Source organism: Podarcis bocagei, assembly GCF_964188305.1.
Source record: "Podarcis bocagei genome assembly, chromosome: 11".
NCBI classification, from domain to species: Eukaryota; Metazoa; Chordata; class Lepidosauria; order Squamata; family Lacertidae; genus Podarcis; species Podarcis bocagei.
This window is the reverse complement of record NC_138136.1, coordinates 48,435,245-48,452,493: the sequence shown is the minus strand read 5'-3', so window position 1 is coordinate 48,452,493 and position 17,249 is coordinate 48,435,245. Positions and strand designations below refer to the sequence as shown.

The 17,249-nt window shown below is 47.1% G+C and overlaps 1 protein-coding gene across 2 annotated transcripts; it reads right to left on the bottom strand.

The window, feature by feature from the left end:
• Window positions 1–480: 480 nt before the first annotated feature.
• Window positions 481–16,303, bottom strand: CAPSL (calcyphosine like). Of its 2 annotated transcripts, none has more exons than XM_081213249.1 (5): window positions 16,112–16,303; window positions 6,214–6,350; window positions 5,067–5,244; window positions 2,598–2,807; window positions 481–1,328 (listed from the first exon to the last, which is right to left on the bottom strand). In XM_081213249.1, the coding sequence occupies exons 2-5, from the start codon at window positions 6,348–6,350 to the stop codon at window positions 1,227–1,229; spliced, it is 627 nt and encodes a 208-aa protein (XP_081069375.1). In that variant the 5' UTR covers window positions 16,112–16,303; the 3' UTR covers window positions 481–1,226. The 2 variants fall into 2 exon arrangements, with proteins under 2 accessions (XP_081069375.1, XP_081069376.1); XM_081213250.1 differs by lacking the exon at window positions 16,112–16,303 and adding an exon at window positions 8,000–8,151.
• Between the last annotated feature and the right edge of the window lie 946 nt (window positions 16,304–17,249).

Here is a 17,249-nt window from a genome sequence, read left to right as displayed (position 1 = left end):
CACAAAGTCAGGAGTGGGGAACCGCAAATGCAGCCCTACAGGCTTTTCTATCTGGCCCTCACATTCTCCCTGGGCCTCACACCCCTCTCCTCAGACCAGACCCCTCACTGACCTTGCTTCCAACCCCAGGTGTTTTTTGCCTGGATGAAAATGTCCTCCAGCTCTGATAATGCCTCTTGTTTGTCTGACTAGAGCAGGGGTCAGCAACCTTTTTTAGCCATGGGCCGGTCCACCATCCCGCAGACCTTGTGGGGGGCTGGACTATATTTTGAAAAAAAATAACGAACGAATTCCTGTGCCCCACAAATAACCCAGAGATGCATTTTAAATAAAAGCACACATTCTACTCTTGTAAAAACACACTGATTCCTGGACCATCTACGGGCCAGTTTGAGAAGGCGAATGGGCCACATCCGGCCCCCGGGCCTTAGGTTGCCTACCCCTGGACTAGAGGATATAGAGGGTTGTGTGAGTCTTAGGTTGCCTACCCCTGGACTAGAGGATATAGAGGGTTGTGTGTGCAGACTCTAGCCTGCTGCATACAAAGGTAACTTCTTCACTTGTTGCTCCACCCACTTTTGCCTCTGGCTCCACCCACCACTGCCATGTGGCCCCCCTGGAAGGTTGGCCAGAAGGGAATGTGGCCCTGGGGAGTGTGAAAAAGCTTCCTCGCCCCTGTGCTAAGGCTAAACCATCATTGGATGCAACCCAGCATTCCCAACCTTGTGTTTGCTGAATAATGTACAGGGAGGAATTTCAGGTGTGATGCTTCCCCACCCACCACTTTTCTTCCTGCAACCCCTCCCCAGATATTGCTTCCCCCTCTTATTACTGATCTCAGAGCCTGACTGAGGGGGTAGTAATGAGGCTAGGAAACTGGGGGCAAGGAAAGGAGTTGAGGAAAAGCAGCAGGTGGAGGAAGGGCTTATCATCCCTGACTTAAGCAGTACTTCTGTCCTCCTGACCCCTGTTCACATTTGTTACATTAGGAATCCCTGTTTGCTGAAAGAAAAAGCACAGTTCCTCAGTGAGATCAGTCTTCCCAAAATAATAGGCGCGGTGATAATTTTGGCTATTGCTTCTTCTAGGAATGGTGCAGCTGGTTACTGCTCTGAATACAGCAGCACTGTCCTGTATATGATGAGGCTTAGGAGATGTTTACAATGACAACAGCAGCAGCAGCAGCAGCAGCAGCAGCAGCAGCACTTTGCATTACAATAACAAAATCAGATTTTCCAAGCGTTTTTCATCATCACAATGAAGTAGACATCTGTGTCTATTGAAGCGCTGACACCTGCGTAATAGTTCATAAATTCTTCTGGTGTAACCTAAAGTAGAGGAATTGTAAAGGGGAAAAAAATAATATCTTCATTTGTCTCGCCTTGTCTTACCACAGACAAGAAATCAAGAAGGAAATTGCTCCACATGGAATATGTATTGATGCCTTTCCCTCCAGATGTTTTGGACTATAACTCCCATCATCCCTCACCACTGAGTCCTCCTGTCTGGAACCAATGGAGGTGGTAGTCCAACTACATCTAGAAGGCATCCGGTTTTCAGAAGGAACCTTATGAGAAAGGGGGAAATGCGGAGTCCATGACAGCAGAAAATAAAAAGCTGAACATGAGATGGGAATTCCCATTATGGAGTCCTTCTTTCCCTTTCCCTACAGCAAAGAACACATTATGAGGGTCATCCAGCTATTATTTGCAATGGAAGGCCTTGTTAGTAAAAGGCACATTGAGCAATCAGTGCGTTGATCCTCCTTAGAGTCCCAGGGCACTGGAACATAGAAAACAGTTGTTGAAGGGTAATGGTAAAAAAAAGTGGGATGTAAATGCCATAGGAAGTTTGCATGTTAAGGCGTACAAACACAAAGGTTGTCTCCTCCACTCCTGCTCACTGGTCAAACCCCCATGGAGTTCACATATCCCGTTCCCCACCCATCCAACTACTGTTCATGAAAGAGCAAGGGAATAAGAAGAGCTTGCTGGATCAGGCCCATCTAGTCCAGCATCCTGATCTCGTGGCAGCCAGCCAGGTGCCAGTGAGAAACCTTCACGCAGGAGCAGGAAGCAATAGCTTCCTCCTGTGGTTTCCAGCAACTGGAATTCAGAAGCCAGTCTGCATCCATCTGCAACATGGCTAGTAAAGATAAAGGCAAAGGGACCCCTGGCCATTAGGCCCAGTCGTGACCGACTCTGGGGTTGCGGCACTCATCTTACTTTATTGGCCAAGAGAGCTGGCATACAGCTTCCGGGTCATGTGGCCAGCATGACTGAGCCGCTTCTGGCAAACCAGAGCAGCGTACGGAAACGCTGTTTACCTTCCTGCTGGAGCGGTACCTATTTATCTACTTGCACTTTGACGTGCTTTCGAACTGCTAGGTTGGCAGGGGCAGGGGCCGAGCAACGGGAGCTCACCCCGTCGCGGGATTCGAATCGCCGACCTTCTGATCGGCAAGTCCTAGGCTCTGTCTATGCCTAATTTTCTGCACTATGTGTAATTATTGTGCCAACTGTCTTGTTTTTTTAAAGCAAAACCCTTAAACGTTACAAAGGCGCCACCTTCCTGTCAACCTGCAATATTTCACTTGCCTGTCCATCTTTATCATAAGGCGAATCGAAGTTATCCAGAAACAGCCTGAAAACTTGCTCTTCAGACCATTCCCCATTCTGGTACTTGGGATGGTGTTTTGCATTGTAGACTCCTCGTAAATCTTCAATGGTGACAATCCCATCCCCGGTCTTGTCTAGCTTTCGAAATGCTTGCATAATGACTTCTTTTCTTGCGTTAGACATGGGAGGCTTTAAAACAACAACACCAACAAATGAACATAGTAAAGTCATTGGATCGTCACCCATGTCCAGCAGGGTCTTTGTACCGACCAACGCTATTACTGTAATAAAAATATCGGCAGATTGGCTGCATTTCCTTTAATGTGTTCATAGGGCTTTGGGTCACCAAAAGGAAGGTTGCAGGACCCATTTGATCATAAAGGACTTATATCCTGCTTTATAGACCTGGGATAAATGATAGAAAGGATAGGAATGCCGATTCACCATTGGAAGACTGTGTTCATAAAATCAGAGGGGTTGCCATCTGCAGGAAAAGCAACATACTTGTATGGTACCCCACAGACTAATATATTTATTACGGTATAATCATTTGTGATCAGGGTTTTAAATTGTATGGAGAGCCTTCCTGAGTACAGGATGTTCAGAGGTTTGCCCTCCAACTTGTGGAGGGCACTCTCAGCCCCACTTCCCCCCCACAAGGGGAGAAATGTAACACCGGAAGGAGGCTCGTTTGCATACAGTTAGATGGGCAGGCATAAAATCCTGTGCACATGACAACCAAGCAGTGTTTGAGGCAGAGCTAACAAAACGAACCCCATCCCTTCATGTATGGGCATTTACATAGGGCATGATGGAATGCATACAGCCATGTGAAAGGAGCTTAAAACAGATTTCAAAGGATTGGTTAATATACTGAGGCTACTAGCCTACATACACTTACTAGTGAGCAAGGCCAATGAACATACAGGGACCTGCTCCAAAGTGAATATGGGCTGCATATAATTGTATTTTCATATAACTTACTTTGGCCTTTCATGACTGTTTCATTTCACCACCATGGAGCTTTTTATGAATCACCATCCACAAAAGGAAATGGTACATTGCAGGTGTGTTTTCAAAATAGAATTCATAAGCTTTTATAGTACCGTATTGGCCTGAATATAAGCCTCACTTCCCCCCCCCCCAAATTCCGACTGTGAAAAGTTAAAGTGTGGCTTATATTTGCAACCTTACGGTATGCAGCCAGGAGCATGGCAAAGGAGCGCCTGCCTCGTGCGTAGTATCCCGTCTTCTCCCAAGACCAGGAAGGGAGAGAGCGAGCAAGGGGAAAGGCCGCTGGCAACGCAGCGCAGCCCCCCACCCCCAGTATGCAGCCAGGAGCAGCAAGGAAGGGAGCAGCTTATATTTGGGTATTTTTTCTTTTTTTCTTTTCCCTCCTCCAATTTTAAAGGTGTGGTTTATATTCGGATGCGGCTTATATTCGGGCGAATATGGTAGCTATTGCCTGGCTCACATGCAATGGGAAGCCATTGTCATAGCTGTCAAGTGCCCCTCATTTGAAGGGACAGTCCCTTATTCCAGCGCCATGTCCCGCTACTGTCCCTTATTGATGGATGTCCCTTAAATGATGTCCCTTAAATTTCAAAGGAAGCAGCTCCTCTCCCTCCCTCCCTGCCGGCCAGGGAGGAGGAAGGCTCCAACTGTGTTGCTTGGCTGTGTTGCTCACCCAATAAGAAGTCTAAGAACGACTGGGGGGTGGAGCTTGCATGCCTTGTGTGTGGCTGAGGGGTTTTTTGAATGCTGGACGCCATTTTGTTGCACGTGCTGCTGCAAACTTTGCAGTGCAAAGCCAGGCCGGGGAGCCATCTTAAGTTGAGGCTGCATAGGCCTTGTGGTGCATGTGATTCAGATTCTATTCTGTTGAACCTCTGGTTGGACAGTGTTCTCGAAGCTACCAGCATGAGTTTGACCAGACTGCAGGAGGACAGGAAGACTGGAGTGCCTGGAACAGGTGAGGCTGCAGGCCCCTTATTTTGGCTGCTGGCCCCTTATTTTCAAATCTGTAAGTTGACAGCTATGGCCATTGTTAACATTAACCAAAGTTTATAAACCAACAACAAACCATGGCCTATGTGTGTGGTTTGTTTGTGACTAATAAACCGTGGTTAAGCTGCTGAACAGAGTCCAGGTGATCACAGTAAGCCCTTATTTATTAAACAATGGTTAAATTATATTTTTGTTACACTTAAGACCAGTGCTTTTCTTCTAAAAAAAATGTTTAGAGGTACTCTCATTTTCCTACTCATATTTAAATACTGCCCCTCAATGAGGCCAAACTTAGATTCACAAAATGGTTAGGGGTATGAGTCCCCCCTGTGTCCCACCAGAAAAAAGCACTGCTTAAGACCCTTTTGCACTAAATTTACCATTCTATATTTCTATGACACAGAAAGCATTTCTGTTTTTTTTAAAATAAAAGAGCCTTACCCTTAATGTTATGAGAAATTCATCAAAGTCTATTGTTCCACTCCCATCTTTATCAAAGATCTTGAAGATCTTTTCAGCTTCGTCTTTGTCAATCATCACAGCGTAATCATTGAGGCCTTTCAAGAACTCTTTGAAATCGATAGTCCTGCTGTTGTCATCATCCATGATTCGAAAGACCCTGAAGAAGAGAAGGGCCACTTTGAAGAAAAGAGTAATAAAATAAAAGAGGATGGAAGAGGAATAGAGAGCAGACACTGATATCAAGAAGCTAGCACACAGGCATTCAAGAGAAAAGAAACAACACAATCCTTTTTCATCCAATAGGGCAGCTCAGTCAGCTCCTATGTAAAAATAAATAAATGTGTAGCATTCATCTGAACTGTTTCCATTCCATCCTCCCTCTCTCTTTCTCCTTTTGTGTCATGCCTTTTAGATTACAAAAGACATGTCTTGTTCTAACTGTATATAAGTCATTCACGGAGCCCTATCAGCCAAAGACTAGCATACCAATAAGTAAATCTGGACTCTGTTTTCAGATATTGCAAATGAAATGTGCAGCTTCAAGTCCTATAGTCCCCCAAATAGTTAATGTTATTTCTAAGGTTCAAGGCAGTTGCTTGAGTTTGCTACAGAAAAAAACACCTACTTTCATTGCTTTAACTCATCATCAGTACTTCTGTGCTGTTATTGACAATCATGCATTTTATGCTGCCTTTTGCAAGCTACAGTTGAATAGTTTTGCCCTAAGTGATGCTGTTAGGAGCCTATGACTTTCCTTCCCTCATTCCTCATTTTCCAAGCCCTCTTACCATTGCCTTCAGCCCATTTCTGCAATGCAGGGGGGTTGGACTAGATAACCCACTGGGTCCCTTCCAACTCTACAGTTATATTTAACATTATGTGAGTTCATGAGCTGTGAAGTGAATTCAGGTGTAATGAGGCCCCTACAGCCTTTAACTGGTTCAGGTAAGTATTTTCTCTTTCTTGACAGTTTGGCTGCCTCATAACATCAGTGCTTGAGGGCCTCTGGAAACAGAACACGGAAATCCAAATGTCTATTAAGCAAGGCCAGCTGTGCTTCAGTAATCTCCTGGCCTACAGAAGAATGTGGGCTGGTTTAATAATTTACCTCATGAACTCATTTTACCTGGCAAGGCCTTTGATGCCAGCAGAGCCCCTTGCTAGGCACTGAAGGCGAAGTCTATCGATTGGATCTGTAGTTTTGGCAAGGTCTCTTTTGGCCCGGATTGCCATCTCCCGGTCATGTCTCGCTGTACCAGGCATCTAGGAGAGAAAAAAATGGCAAAAATGTTGGCAACCGTACTCATAAGAAGGAGCTTCATTTACTGGAGTGAAGATGTTCTGTTTGTATGTCCACACCTGTACATAAAAAGCGCATACACATATATGAGTCTGGTTGCAAAGGCTTTTGCAAGGGGAGTTTTAAAAATAAAACAGAATGGATGAATGTAAAAATGCAATGGATGAATTCTGAGATGCAATGTGTGAGTCAGTCAACTGAAGAAAAGGATTCAGTCACAATATTCGGCCACTTTTCCATAATGTATACGTTTTGTAGAATTTTATGTGTGTAGTTTGTCAGGCTTGAAGGGCAGCTTCCTCAAACCTGGCCGTGTCTCTCCAGTACAGTGGTGCCTCGGGTTACATTTGCTTCAGGTTACATACGCTTCAGGTTACAGACTCTGCTAACTCAGAAATATTATCTTGGGTTAAGAACTTTGCTTCAGGATGAGAACAGAAATCGTGCTCCAGCAGCTGGAGGCCCCATTAGCTAAAGTGGTGCTTCAGGTTAAGAACAGTTTCAGGTTAAGAACGGACCTCCAGAACGAATTAAGTACTTAACCCGAGGTACCACTGTACAGCAATGGAGGTTTGGTGAATAGTAATTTACAAAGTATACAACCAGAGCTTCCGAATGTTTGCTTGAAAACGACTCCTATATTTCACTGAAGCTTACTACCAAATCTGTGCATTATGTTGCAGCCTAAATGATTTAGCATCTCTTCACTTGGGAAATCCCTCATTTGGCAGAGGACGGATCTGGCATAGATCTTTTCCCATCCATCGCCAAGATTCCCTTCTGCTAAATAATCCAGAATATAAATCTATGTGTGTGTTGGAGTGAAAAGAAAAGAAAAGGAGGATTTCTTCAAGGTGTGTATGTACAACTCAAGAATGTTTGCCAAATATGCAAAATATGTTCTGCTGTTATATCTAGCTAGCAGTGAAATCTAGATTTCTTTTTTTTCCAAAACAGCCAATTAATGAATTCTCAGAAATGGTTTTGCAACCCTCTGATAGTATCAGTCCAAAAGGTCATTGCGCTAAACTGGAATTTCAACCTTCCCTTAAGAAGAAATACAAAGATCTACTAAGAACATAGTACAAACATATTAGGTTTTGAATGATGCACACATTTTTTCCTCAGTGTAGCAACACATCTTAGACTTGGAAACCCAAGAAAGTGCTGTAAGTGGTATTTAAAAAGGGGAAATATTCTCCAAAATGTTAATTAATAATATATACATATAATTTATAGGTTAAGATAGCCCCCCCCAACAGAAATGGACTGGACTGGCAGCTGAACCTTACTTCAGCACTGGTGATGGAGCATCCTCCTCCATAAAACCTCAGGCAGTAGGCCAAACAAGGGGTGCTAGGGCAAACCATTTGGGTACAGAAAGGGGGGTTTTCTACCCTGACTCAAAACAAAACATAATACTGATTTTCCCCCTTTCATGTGGAATTTCTGTGTTCCACAGGCTCTTTTCGCAGCACATTTAAAAACATCTTTCTTTTTTTACTATGTCCCTAGTCCGTGTCAACTTCATTGTCAGCATACTCTCTAAGTTTATCTATCAAACAAATAAATAAATAAATAAATAAATAAATAAATAAATAATAATAACAACTTACACCCCGACCATCTGGCTGGGCCTCCTCAGTCACTCTGGGCGGCTTCCAACAGGATATTGAAAACTCAATAAAAGATCAAACATTAAAAACTTCCCATAACAGGGCTGCCTTCAGATGTCTTCTAAAAGTCAGATAGTTGTTTATTTCCTTGACATCTGGTGGGAGGGCATTCCATAGGGCGGGCGCCACTACCAAGAAGCCCTCTGCCTGGTTTTTCCTAATATATTTCTCTTTGCTTAATTTCTCCTTGGCCCAATCTTTTTCATATTGTGGAAGTCTCATTTTTCATTTGTCTCTTGTATATTTTAAAAAATATTTATATTGTTCTTTTTTCTTTATACATTTCTTGCACAAGACTTTTCTGACAAAAAAGTTTAATGTTTAAAAAGAAAGTACCGTATTTTTCCGTGTATAAGACTAGATTTTTTTACTTTAAAATAAGGTTAAAAATCTGGGGGCGTCTTATACACAGATAGTGAATATGCCCATTTTCTTAATTTGGGGTCCCCAAAAGTAGGGGGCATCTTATACATGGGGGCGTCTTATACACAGAAAAATACGGTAGTTTCCAAAGGGATTGTGAATATAATTCTGTGGCAATTTTTAAAAGAAAAGAAAAATGTTGAAAGCACTTCTGCACCTAAGAAACTTAACAACAACCCCGTCCTTTTTTGCTGGGGTCGGGGTTTGATTTGGGCAGAGATGTTCCTTTCCTGAGCTTAGCTGGCCTCCACTTGCAGATTGACGACAGCATCATTGCACTGGTTCTAAGATCCTGCTTCCATCCACTGAAGTTACAGGTGGATAGAAGGCAGCCAGTGGAAAGCCCTGAAATGGGTTGTTTGGGGGTGGGGGTGAGGGTGGCTGAGCTGCCCCGGGATCCATTGGATTTCTAGCAGGCCCCACTGCCATCACAAGACAGCATCAGGCCTGAACTGGGTTCAGTCACTATGCCAGCTTCAGATTGGTGCAGCAACCTGCCTGACCAGCTTCCACTACTACGTTAACCCACGCCAAGCGAGGATTGTACACTAAGAAAGAAACATGGGAAGTAGTCTTATTCCGAGGCAGGCCTTCGGTCCATCTGGCCCAAGATTGGCTATTCTGGCCGTCGCTCTTCAAGTGAAGATGCCAAGGACTGAACAGGGGAACTTTTGCATGCAGTGCGTGTGCCCTGTCACTGAACCTCCTCTATAACAATTTGTTGTTAGTCTTTCTGGTGTCACGGTCTCTTTGTTGACTCTGCCTATACAGTACATGTCTATTCAAAAGGAGTTACGTGGGACTTACTCCCACATGCATGTACATATAGGACTGCAGCTTCAATGGCCATGAAAGGCTATTAAATTTCTTCAAATGGAAACATTCAAAAGCTGCGTGAGAGAGGCTTGGTGTTGCTTCCCTTATAAAGGTTTTGTTTCCTAGTCAATTGAGAATTTATTAAAGAGCATGGCCACCTATGAAGGCATTTCAAAATGTGTGGCAAATAAAATAAAACTACTTATGGCCTTCAGGTTATGATACTTCTGTTTTTAGAATGTGCATAGCTTTGAACACTGATGGATTTGCAGGAAATGTAGTATATAAATTAATTGATTAGGACTACAGCTGGAATAGGAACGCGAGTGGCACTGTGGGTTAAACAACTGAGCCTAGGGCTTGCCGATCGGAAGGTCGGCGGTTCGAATCCCCTCAATGGGGTGAGCTCCCATTGCTCGGTCCCTGCTCCTGCCAACCTAGCCGTTCGAAAGCACGTCAAAGTGCAAGTAGATAAATAGGTACCGCTCCGGAGGGAAGGTAAACGGCGTTTCTGTGCGCTGCTCTGGTTCACCAGAAGCAGCTTAGTCATGCTGGCCACATGACCCGAAAGCTGTACGCCAGCTCCCTCGGCCAGTAAAGCAAGATGAGTGCCGCAACCCCAGAGTCGGCCACAACTGGACCTAACAGTCAGGGGTCCCTTTACCTTACAACTGGAATAACATGGCCTCCAAGTATATGCAAGTCAGCCATTCCTCCTTTAAGTTTTGGCTCAGATGCACTAAAAAAAAAAAAGTTCTAGAAAGTAGATCCTTACATGAGCCATCTCATTTAATATGGCACCATTGTGCATGCTTTCACTTCTGATGTTTGTCCTCAACATCTGTTATCCATAGAGGCACTGCCATTGAACATGAATTTTCCATTTAGCCATCATTTAGCCTTCGTTACGCTAGAAGAAGGCAAGGGAGACCTTGAAGAATATGGGCAGGATCTCCTTCATACAGTGTTTAAGAATGGGCTGCCCAGGAAGACTCCCTGAGTGAGTGCTTGTGGGCCCTGCTTTGGCCACTTACCATCTGGCTTGGGGCGGGGCCTGGGGCCTCACAAGGACTGCGTGCTGCTTGCTGCCTGCTGCCCAGGAAGACTCCCTGAGTGAGTGCTTGTGGGCCCTGCTTTTGCCACTTACCATCTGGCTTGAGGCGGGGCCTGGGGCCTCATAAGGACTGCGTGCTGCTTGCGGCCTGCTGCCCAGGAAGACTCCCTGAGTGAGTGCTTGTGGGCCCTGCTTTGGCCACTTACCATCTGGCCTGGGGCGGGGCCTGGGGCCTCACAAGGACTGCGTGCTGCTTGCTGCCTGCTGCCCAGGAAGACTCCCTGAGTGAGTGCTTGTGGGCCCTGCTTTGGCCACTTACCATCTGGCTTGGGGCGGGGCCTGGGGCCTCACAAGGACTGCGTGCTGCTTGCTGCCTGCTGCCCAGGAAGACTCCCTGAGTGAGTGCTTGTGGGCCCTGCTTTGGCCACTTACCATCTGGCCTGGGGCGGGGCCTGGGGCCTCACAAGGACTGCGTGCTGCTTGCTGCCTGCTGCCCAGGAAGACTCCCTGAGTGAGTGCTTGTGGGCCCTGCTCTTGCCACTTACCATCTGGCTTGGGGCGGGGCCTGGGGCCTCACAAGGACTGCGTGCTGCTTGCGGCCTGCTGCCCAGGAAGACTCCCTGAGTGAGTGCTTGTGGGCCCTGCTTTTGCCACTTACCATCTGGCCTGGGGCGGGGCCTGAAGCCTCACAAGGACTGCGTGCTGCTTGCGGCCTGCTGCCCAGGAAGACTCCCTGAGTGAGTGCTTGTGGGCCCTGCTTTTGCCACTTACCATCTGGCCTGGGGCGGGGCCTGAAGCCTCACAAGGACTGCGTGCTGCTTGCTGCCTGCTGCCCAGGAAGACTCCCTGAGTGAGTGCTTGTGGGCCCTGCTTTTGCCACTTACCATCTGGCTTGGGGCGGGGCCTGAAGCCTCACAAGGACTGCGTGCTGCTTGCTGCCTGCTGCCCAGGAAGACTCCCTGAGTGAGTGCTTGTGGGCCCTGCTTTTGCCACTTACCATCTGGCCTGGGGCGGGGCCTGAAGCCTCACAAGGACTGCGTGCTGCTTGCTGCCTGCTGCCCAGGAGGAGTCCCCTGAGTGAGTGCCTGAGGGCCCTGCTCCTCCCTGCCACTTACCACCTGGCCCGGGGTAGGGCCTGACAGGCCTCACTAGGACAGTTGTTACTGCCGGAGAGGCACAGAGTGTTTTTAAAATGTTTTTTAAAAATTTTCTTTGGATTTTTTGTATGTGGGGGGTGGGGGTGGGATGGATGTTTGGTTGGGCTTGGGGAATTATTATTTTTTTTATTTTGATGTTTCTGTAATTTTTACATTTTTTTGTTTGTATTGTTTTATTGGTTTTGTTTGTTTGTTTAAGGTGTTATTTTGTTTTTAGGGGGAGGGTTCAGGGCTGCCGGGGAGTGGGCCCCAGCCCACAAAATGGCTGGGGCATGTTCCACAGGGGGGGATGCACTGGGACAACCGATCTCAGTGATCACGGGTAGGAGGAGGAGTTACGCTAAGACCAGACCATGTCATTACAGAGGAGGCAGGTTTAGTCGCTGTCTGAGGACTATCCCTGCCTCCGGGTCTGGTCCTGTCCGGATGGATACTAGAATCAGCAAGGGATACCCACGTGACCTGAAGGTGCTGCTGTGCAATGCCAGGTCAATGATTCGTAAGACCACTGCCATCCATGACTTGATCATGGATGGAGGATTTGACCTGGCATGTGTAACAGAGACTTGGTTGGATGAAGCAGATGGGCCTGTCCTTGCCGCTGCTTGTCCACCAGGTTTCTCTTACGCACAGCAACCCAGGTCACGTGGGCGGGGAGGGGGGGTTGCAGTGATTTTTAGGAAGTCATTAGTTTGCACCAGGCGTCCTATTGGGAAGACCCAGTTTTCTGAGTGCATGTTCTGGAAGTTGGGCAATAGGGGCAGTACAGGATTCCTTTTGGTGTACCGACCTCCCCGCTGCACCAAGGATTCCCTGCCCGAGCTGCTCCAGGTCGTGGCGGATGTTCTCCTGGAGACACCTAGCCTGGTCGTCCTAGGGGATTTTAACATCCATGCCGACACGACCTTACAAGGGGCCGCTTGGGACTTCGTGGAAAGCATGGCCTCCATGGGGCTGTCCCTGAATAAGTCTGGCCCAACCCATAGCCGTGGACATGCCTTGGACCTGGTGTTTACCTCTATGGATGTTGGTGATCTGACACTAAGTAAAAGCGAAATGAAAGAAGTGCCATGGTCAGATCACTTCCTGGTGCAACTGGACTTCTCTGCGACCCATCCCCTCTGCAGGGAGGTGGGACCAATTCGGATGGTCCGCCCCCGCCACTTAATGGATCCAAATGGTTTCCAGAGAGTGGTAGGGGATGCTTTATCCCATGTTGATGGCCTTTCAGCCGATTCCCTGGTGGCCCGCTGGAATGTGGAGTTAACCAGGGCTATTGACTGTTTGGCTCCGAAGCGCCCTCTCCGATTGCATGGAGCCCGGACAGCCCCGTGGTTTTCCACGGATCTGAGGGCAATGAAACAATCGTTGAGACGGCTAGAGCGCCGGTGGCGGATAACTCATTCCGAATCTGACCGGACACAGGTTAGAGCTCAACGTCGAGCCTACCAAGTGGCGATAGCGACGGCGAAGAAGAATTTCTTCACCGCCTCTATTGCATCTGCAGAAAACAGCAGCAGGAGACTTTTTCAGGTGGTTCACAATTTAGCGGAACCACCTGCAACATCGGGGCCCAGTACGGGCCACATGTTCTCCTGCAATGATTTTGCAAAGTTTTTTGCAGATAAAATCGCCCAGATTCGGGAAGAAGTAGACTCCACCGTGGGAGCAGGGCCGGGGCGGGAGAGTGCTAGAGTTCTGTCTAGTCAAGTTGAGTGGGATCAATTTCAATCTGTTACCTCCGAGGATGTGGACAGGCTGCTTGGACGAGTGAAACCAACCACCTGTCTCCTGGATCCTTGCCCATCCTGGCTTATAAAAGCTAGCCGGGAAGGACTGGGCGATGGGCTTCGTGGGGTGGTGAATGCTTCCCTCCGTGAGGGAGCCTTCCCAGACCCGCTGAAAGAGGCGGTTATTAAACCGCTTCTTAAAAAACCATCTTTAGATGCGGCCACGATGGCCAACTATCGCCCAGTCTCAAATCTTCCATTCCTGGGCAAGGTGATTGAGCGAGTGGTTGCTGAACAACTCCAGGCACGCCTGGAAGAAGCGGACCATTTGGATCCCTTCCAGTCGGGATTCAGGCCTCATCATGGGACTGAAACTGCCTTGGTCGCACTGGTTGATGATCTCCGGCGGGCTAGGGACAAAGGTGAGAGCTGTTTCCTAGTTCTGCTGGATCTCTCAGCGGCGTTTGATACCATCGACCATAGCATCCTTCTGGACCGTCTTGAGGGGCTGGGAGCTGGGGGCACTGTTATACAGTGGTTCCGCTCCTTCCTCCTGGGCCGTGTTCAGAAAGTGGTGGTGGGGGATGAGTGTTCAGACCCTTGGGCCCTCACTTGTGGGGTGCCTCAGGGTTCTGTCCTCTCCCCCATGCTTTTTAACATCTATATGAAGCCGCTGGGAGAGATCATCAGGAGGTTTGGGCTGGGTGTTCATCAGTATGCGGATGACACCCAGCTCTACCTCTCTTTTAAATCAGAACCAGTGAAGGCGGTGAAGGTCCTGTGTGAGTGTCTGGAGGCGGTTGGAGGATGGATGGCGGCTAACAGATTGAGGTTGAATCCTGACAAGACAGAAGTACTGTTTTTGGGGGACAGGAGGCGGGCAGGTGTGGAGGATTCCCTGGTCCTGAATGGGGTAACTGTGCCCCTGAAGGACCAGGTGCGCAGCCTGGGAGTCATTTTGGACTCACGGCTGTCCATGGAGGCACAGGTCAAATCTGTGTCCAGGGCAGCTGTTTACCAGCTCCATCTGGTACGTAGGCTGAGACCCTATCTGCCTGCGGACTGTCTCGCCAGAGTGGTGCATGCTCTGGTTATCTCCCGCTTGGACTACTGCAATGCGCTCTACGTGGGGCTACCTTTGAAGGTGACGCGGAAACTACAACTAATCCAGAATGCGGCAGCTAGACTGGTGACTGGGAGCGGCCGCCGAGACCATATAACACCGGTCTTGAAAGACCTGCATTGGCTCCCAGTACGTTTCCGAGCACAATTCAAAGTGTTGGTGCTGACCTTTAAAGCCCTAAACGGCCTCGGTCCAGTATACCTGAAGGAGCGTCTCCACCCCCATCAGTCTGCCCGGACGCTGAGGTCCAGCGCCGAGGGCCTTCTGGCGGTTCCCTCACTGCGAGAAGCAAAGCTACAGGGAACCAGGCAGAGGGCCTTCTCGGTAGTGGCGCCCGCCCTGTGGAACACCCTTCCAGCAGATGTCAAAGCGATAAACAACTATCTGACATTCAGGAGACATCTTAAGGCAGCCCTGTTCAGGGAAGTTTTTAACGTGTGACATTTTACTGTATTTTTGGTTTTTATGGAAGCCGCCCAGAGTGGCTGGGGAGGCCCGGCCAGATGGGCGGGGTATAAATAATAAATTATTATTATTATTATTATTATCATAGCTAATAAAGGGGTAGCACAGACCCTCTGTTTATCCATTCTTTAAAGCCATCTAATATTAGTGGGCATCAGCATATCTTGTGGCAGTGAATTCCGTAAGTGAATCAAAGTTGAGGAATACAGGAGCTGCCTCAAGGAGGCACCAGCTCTTAGTACTTTGCTGCTTTGAAACCATCAGTCAGCATGGTGTGGCAGCATCTTGGGAACTGATGACGTGCTATAAAGAAGTGAGTCTTATCTCAGTGATTTGGGAACAGTGCATTAATAACCCAGTTATGATCCAGTTGAAAAGAACCAGATTCATCGTCCTATGCACCTGCTTCTTAAATACTTATATAACAGCCGAAATCACACAGATGGCTATTGCCAGAAAGCTATTGCCAGAAAGCAGGAAGCTGCTGGCCTTGGCTGCAGCCATTTTTACTGTTCCAACACAGTCTCTCTTTTTGCACTGGCATGGTGAAAATCCTGAGTCGTGACAAATCTCTTCCAAACACCTTTCTACATAGTGCTGCACAACCCCTGGACTCAACAGCCCTTCGAACGCCAAGTCTGATTTAGACAGATGGTCGATCAGGATGAACAGCTGCCTTTGCTTTGTCCCCCGAGAGTAAGTCTGGTCTTAAATGAGGAAGCAGAAATGGGCACGGTGGAAAACGTCTTTCTTTACACAGAATAACCCTGTGTACTTTCTTGTGCATTGATTTCCAAAAGTATGCCATAAATCTCCAACTATATGGTCATATTTATTTACTGCTAATTCAACAGACAGCCTGTTTGTTGCATTTTATTGTGTTTTGTCTATTGTATTTTTAATCTGGTCTTCACTGCTTTGCAGGCCTTCGGGCCCAAAAGCAGAATACCAATGAAGTTTAATAATAATTTGGTGGTAAAAAAAAGTAGAGATAAGCACACTCACAAACTCTGACGGCAACATGAGGAGGTCCCATTCAAACCCAGCTTGGTTTCCTCCCCTAGTGCTAGAACCAGATCGGTTCTTCCTCCAATTTTGTTCACAGAGCTTATTCTTTAAATATAAACAGCTTCCTGGTACCCTACTATATGCATCAACTTTTAAAATGGGCAGTATCTTTAAAAAGTAAAGAGCACAGGAAAGCTGGACTATATCAACCTAAATTAAAGGATACTCTTCCTGAGCCAATCAATAAAGGAATGAAGAAAAAAACCATTTACCTTTAATTTGTTACCTGTTGCTCCTAACCTGAAACTACAGACGCTCCTTTGTACAGTTTGGGGAAAGTGGGCCTGTCTTTTCCTAGCATCTCTTCCCGCCCCTGGTCTACACCTCCCCCTTCTGATTGGACAGACTGTGGTAATTAATGCAGAACCATGGAGAGCACCGAAGGGTGACTGGAAGACGGGAGTGTCCGTCCATCTCAGATTACTTGTTTACATAGTGCTACCCTGCCTAGAGTTTATCACCTTGTTTCCACGGAGACATGGCTTGCTGTGAAAGGCCTAGCGCAACCTGCCAGGGATTTCATTGTTCCTGCGGCTTGCGATGCTCCTCCCAGCCCTCTCCCTTCACTTTGGCTTTGCTATATTCAGGAAGAAAACGCTTTCTCTGAAACACAGGGGCAAAGCAGCAGAACAGAAGCCCTTGTGTGCTTTTTGCAAGAAATGTAGTATTGTGCTCAGGCACAGAGAGAGCTGGAGAGGTTTAAATGATCTATCCACTGCAATCAGACTGAGCAATTGTACAGAAGTACAGAAACTTAACACTGCTCCTTAGCACATTCCATATCTTACGTGGAAGTGCTTTCTTTCCCATGGGATGTCTGTCAGTAGCGAATGTGTACAAGTCCAAATTTAGTGCAATAGAGCAAAACAGAACAGTTTCAGCAATGTAAAAAATGAGTTGAAAGCAAGCTTCTTAAATGATATACAGTCGTACTTTGGTTTTCGGACAGCTTAGTTCTTGAACGTTTTGGCTCCTGAACACCGCAAACCCGGAAATGACTGTTCCTGTTTGCGAACTATTTTTGGAAGCCAAACGTCCGTCGGGGCTTCCGCGGCTTCCGATTGGCTGCAGAAGATTTGGTTTCCGAATGTTTTGGAAGTCGAACGGACTTCCAGAACAGATTCCATTCGACTTCCAAGGTACGACTGTATTTGGCTGGTACCAGTATGGCAAAGGGAATACTACAGATTCTTAAGAATTTACTGAGCTTGAAACATTGACAACTGCCAGAATACTCCTGGGAAGCAATAGGTGCAAGAACAGAGAGGAAGAAAGGGTATTTAAAAATTTCAGTGTTAAGAGGTGGATATAGGTACTCTGGGATGCAGGTGGCACTGTGGTCTAAACCAC

What these genes read in the sequence shown, in the direction of transcription:
- CAPSL (XM_081213249.1), bottom strand. Translation starts at nt 6,350, where the DNA reads ATGCCTGGTACAGCGAGACATGACCGGGAGATGGCAATCCGGGCCAAA. An exon ending in AATTTCTCATAACATTAAGG is followed by an intron (nt 2,808 to 5,066) that starts GTAAGGCTCTTT and finishes GTTGTTTTAAAG; the next exon opens with CCTCCCATGTCTAACGCAAG. An exon ending in CTTATGATAAAGATGGACAG is followed by an intron (nt 1,329 to 2,597) that starts GCAAGTGAAATA and finishes CCTCTACTTTAG; the next exon opens with GTTACACCAGAAGAATTTAT.